The following is a 2,582-nucleotide window of genomic DNA, read 5'->3' as shown; positions in this document are numbered from 1 at the left end:
CTGTCCTTAGGACAGAGCATGGCTCTCTCTTGTCCCAAAGGTAATGAAAACTTCTAAGAAGGCATGAAGGTTTATTCATATTGTGATGTTCTGGACACAGTGCTTGCACAAAATAGGCATTTAATGAATATTTGTGGAGGAGAACATCAACTGAGGCATATAAAGTGAGGGGAAGCAAGGATGAGAATAGTAGAGCTATTGTCAATCACAATCTTCCAAGTGCTTAAGAAAAATGTCAGCAATCACTGCCTCTAAAGGTAGACTATCTTCTAACCAGGTTCCTGAGAGCCCCCTTCACATCCTTGTTCCTCAGGCTGTAAATGATGGGGTTCAACATGGAAGTCATAACTGAATAAAACACAGAGATGACCTGATCCTTTTCATTCATTGTCTTGGAATTGGGTCTCATGTAGGCAAATATTCCAGAGCCATAGTAGAGAACCACAACAGTGAGATGGGACCCACAGGTAGAGAAGACCTTGAGCCTCCCTTCCCCTGACTGCATCTGAATCACTGAGGAGATAATATGCCAGTAGGAGACAAGGATGAGGGAGAGAGGTGCTAAGAGGATGATCACACCCATTGAAAATAGGGCCATCTCAGCCTTGTACGTGTCGGCTGAAGCCAGCTTCAGGAGTGCAGGAGGTTCACAAAAATAATGATTAATTACATTCTGACCCTGGTAGGGAAGACACAGTGTAAATGCACTGTCTACTGAACATACAAATGCCCCACTGATCCAAGACACTATGACCAACTGGACACAAACCCTTTGGGTCATGACAGTGGAATAATGCAGGGGCTTGCAGACAGCCACATAGCGATCATAAGACATCACTGCCAGAAGTACGCACTCTGTACACCCTGCAAGAAGGAAGACAATTATCTGTAGCGAGCATCCAGCAAAGGAAATGGTTTTCCTTTTTACAAGGAAGTGGACCAACATCTGAGGAACAATGCTTGTAGAGAAACAGAGGTCAGCAAAGGACAAGTTTTTGAGGAAGAAGTACATGGGAGTGTGAAGTCGAGAGTCAGTCTGAATGAGGATTATTATGAGCAGGTTTCCAAACAGAGAGAGAAGGTAAATGGTCAGGAAAACACAGAAGAGCAAGATCTGGATCTTTGGATCCTGTGAAAGTCCCAGCAAGATAAATTCAGCCACAGAAGTTTGGTTTCCTTCTCCCATTGATGTTTATTCCTGTTTACCTGTCATCAGAAAGAAAATACGTGTATTCTGAACGTTCAATTTTCACAAGCTTTATAAACAAGCTCAATGATAGCGAGTGTACCTTGTTGGACTATTGGCTTTCAGATACTTCCTAGTACGTGTGCCAGTTAGCATTAGGATGCATATTGTTGTTACATAGTTTTTAAGCACATTTTTCCTTGCTTGATCCATTCGGTAGGCTGAGTAGCACACTCAATACAGCTTCTCAAATAATCCTGATGTTGACATATTTACATATTGCTAACTATTATGAAGTTTTATCAGAGGAATTGTCTTTGATTCAATTGATTATTTTTCTTCTCAATAAATATTTTGTATTTACCTGAATTAGCAGTCTAAGAATAAGGTGAACTTGTTTAGTCAATAAAAACTATTTTTGTTTTTATAATTCAAAATCAAAACACAGAGGTCAATGACAAATTTGTTTATAATAGAGTAGAAGGTTCAAATATGGTTTAGAGAATCAACAGGTAAATTGCAGCTATTAGTTCTTGCTTTTTTCCATAGCATTTTTAAAAGAGGCTTCTTAAGCAGCAATCCAAAAGGGTAAAGGAAGAAAAGAAAAAATTATATCCATGGATCATAATCCTGCCCCGGTGCAAATATTTCACATGACAAAGAGGAAAAGTAGCATGAAAAAATGTGGCATTCAAAAATGTAACCTAATGATACTTGAGTGTCTAGGGTCCTGTTCAACATCAACCAAAAAAGCCAGTACTAAGCAGGAGCTTGACCTTCTGAACTGGATATTAGTGAATTTTACAGCTCCATAACACCCAGTCTCAGCTCACCTCTGACCTCCGCTTCAGCTGTAGTGGACAATTTTGACTTGCTTGGCACTGCTTACATTCTACTTTTAGGACCTCCTGCCTTGTCTTTTGGCATTCTGCCCAAGATGCTGGAAGGATGGGCAAGTTAATGCCCCAGAGGCAATCTTTAACCAGAGGGCAATGGAAATCGATGAATAAAGGCACTAGATATTCCTGGGAGGCATTCTGTATGCTTCTTACAGGTTGAGCTCTATGGAGTTAAGTCCCCCATTGTCTATGCCATATTTATCATTATTATTATTATTATTATTATTATTATTATTATTATTAATATTATATCCCCTAAGAAGCTTTTTCAGAATTTTTTTCTTAATCATCAATCTCCATTAAATTTTAACAGCACAGATATACTGTACATCTATTTATATGCTGCAGCCCTCTAGAGGGCTACAAACCATTGCAATATTTAAGATTTCTTTCTTCTTCTAAGAACTTTGGTGTCTATATTGCCCCCATAAAGAATGTATGGCCTAGAGTAACAACTTCAATAATCCAAACTTCATTGGTGTTTAGTTGCATCTTGT

The 2,582-nt window shown here is 39.0% G+C and overlaps 1 protein-coding gene across 1 annotated transcript; it reads right to left on the bottom strand.

Annotated features, from left to right (window-relative positions):
* Positions 1 to 262: 262 nt before the first annotated feature.
* Positions 263 to 1,921, bottom strand: LOC103681400 (olfactory receptor 2D3-like). Its single transcript, XM_008710965.2, has one exon. The coding sequence runs from the start codon at positions 1,184 to 1,186 to the stop codon at positions 263 to 265; it is 924 nt and encodes a 307-aa protein (XP_008709187.1). The 5' UTR covers positions 1,187 to 1,921.
* Between the last annotated feature and the right edge of the window lie 661 nt (positions 1,922 to 2,582).

This window comes from Ursus maritimus, unplaced genomic scaffold (assembly GCF_017311325.1).
Source record: "Ursus maritimus isolate PB19 unplaced genomic scaffold, ASM1731132v1 scaffold_16, whole genome shotgun sequence".
Lineage (NCBI taxonomy): Eukaryota > Metazoa > Chordata > Mammalia > Carnivora > Ursidae > Ursus > Ursus maritimus.
Note: the sequence above shows the minus strand (reverse complement) of the source record. Positions and strands in the feature narration are given on the sequence as shown.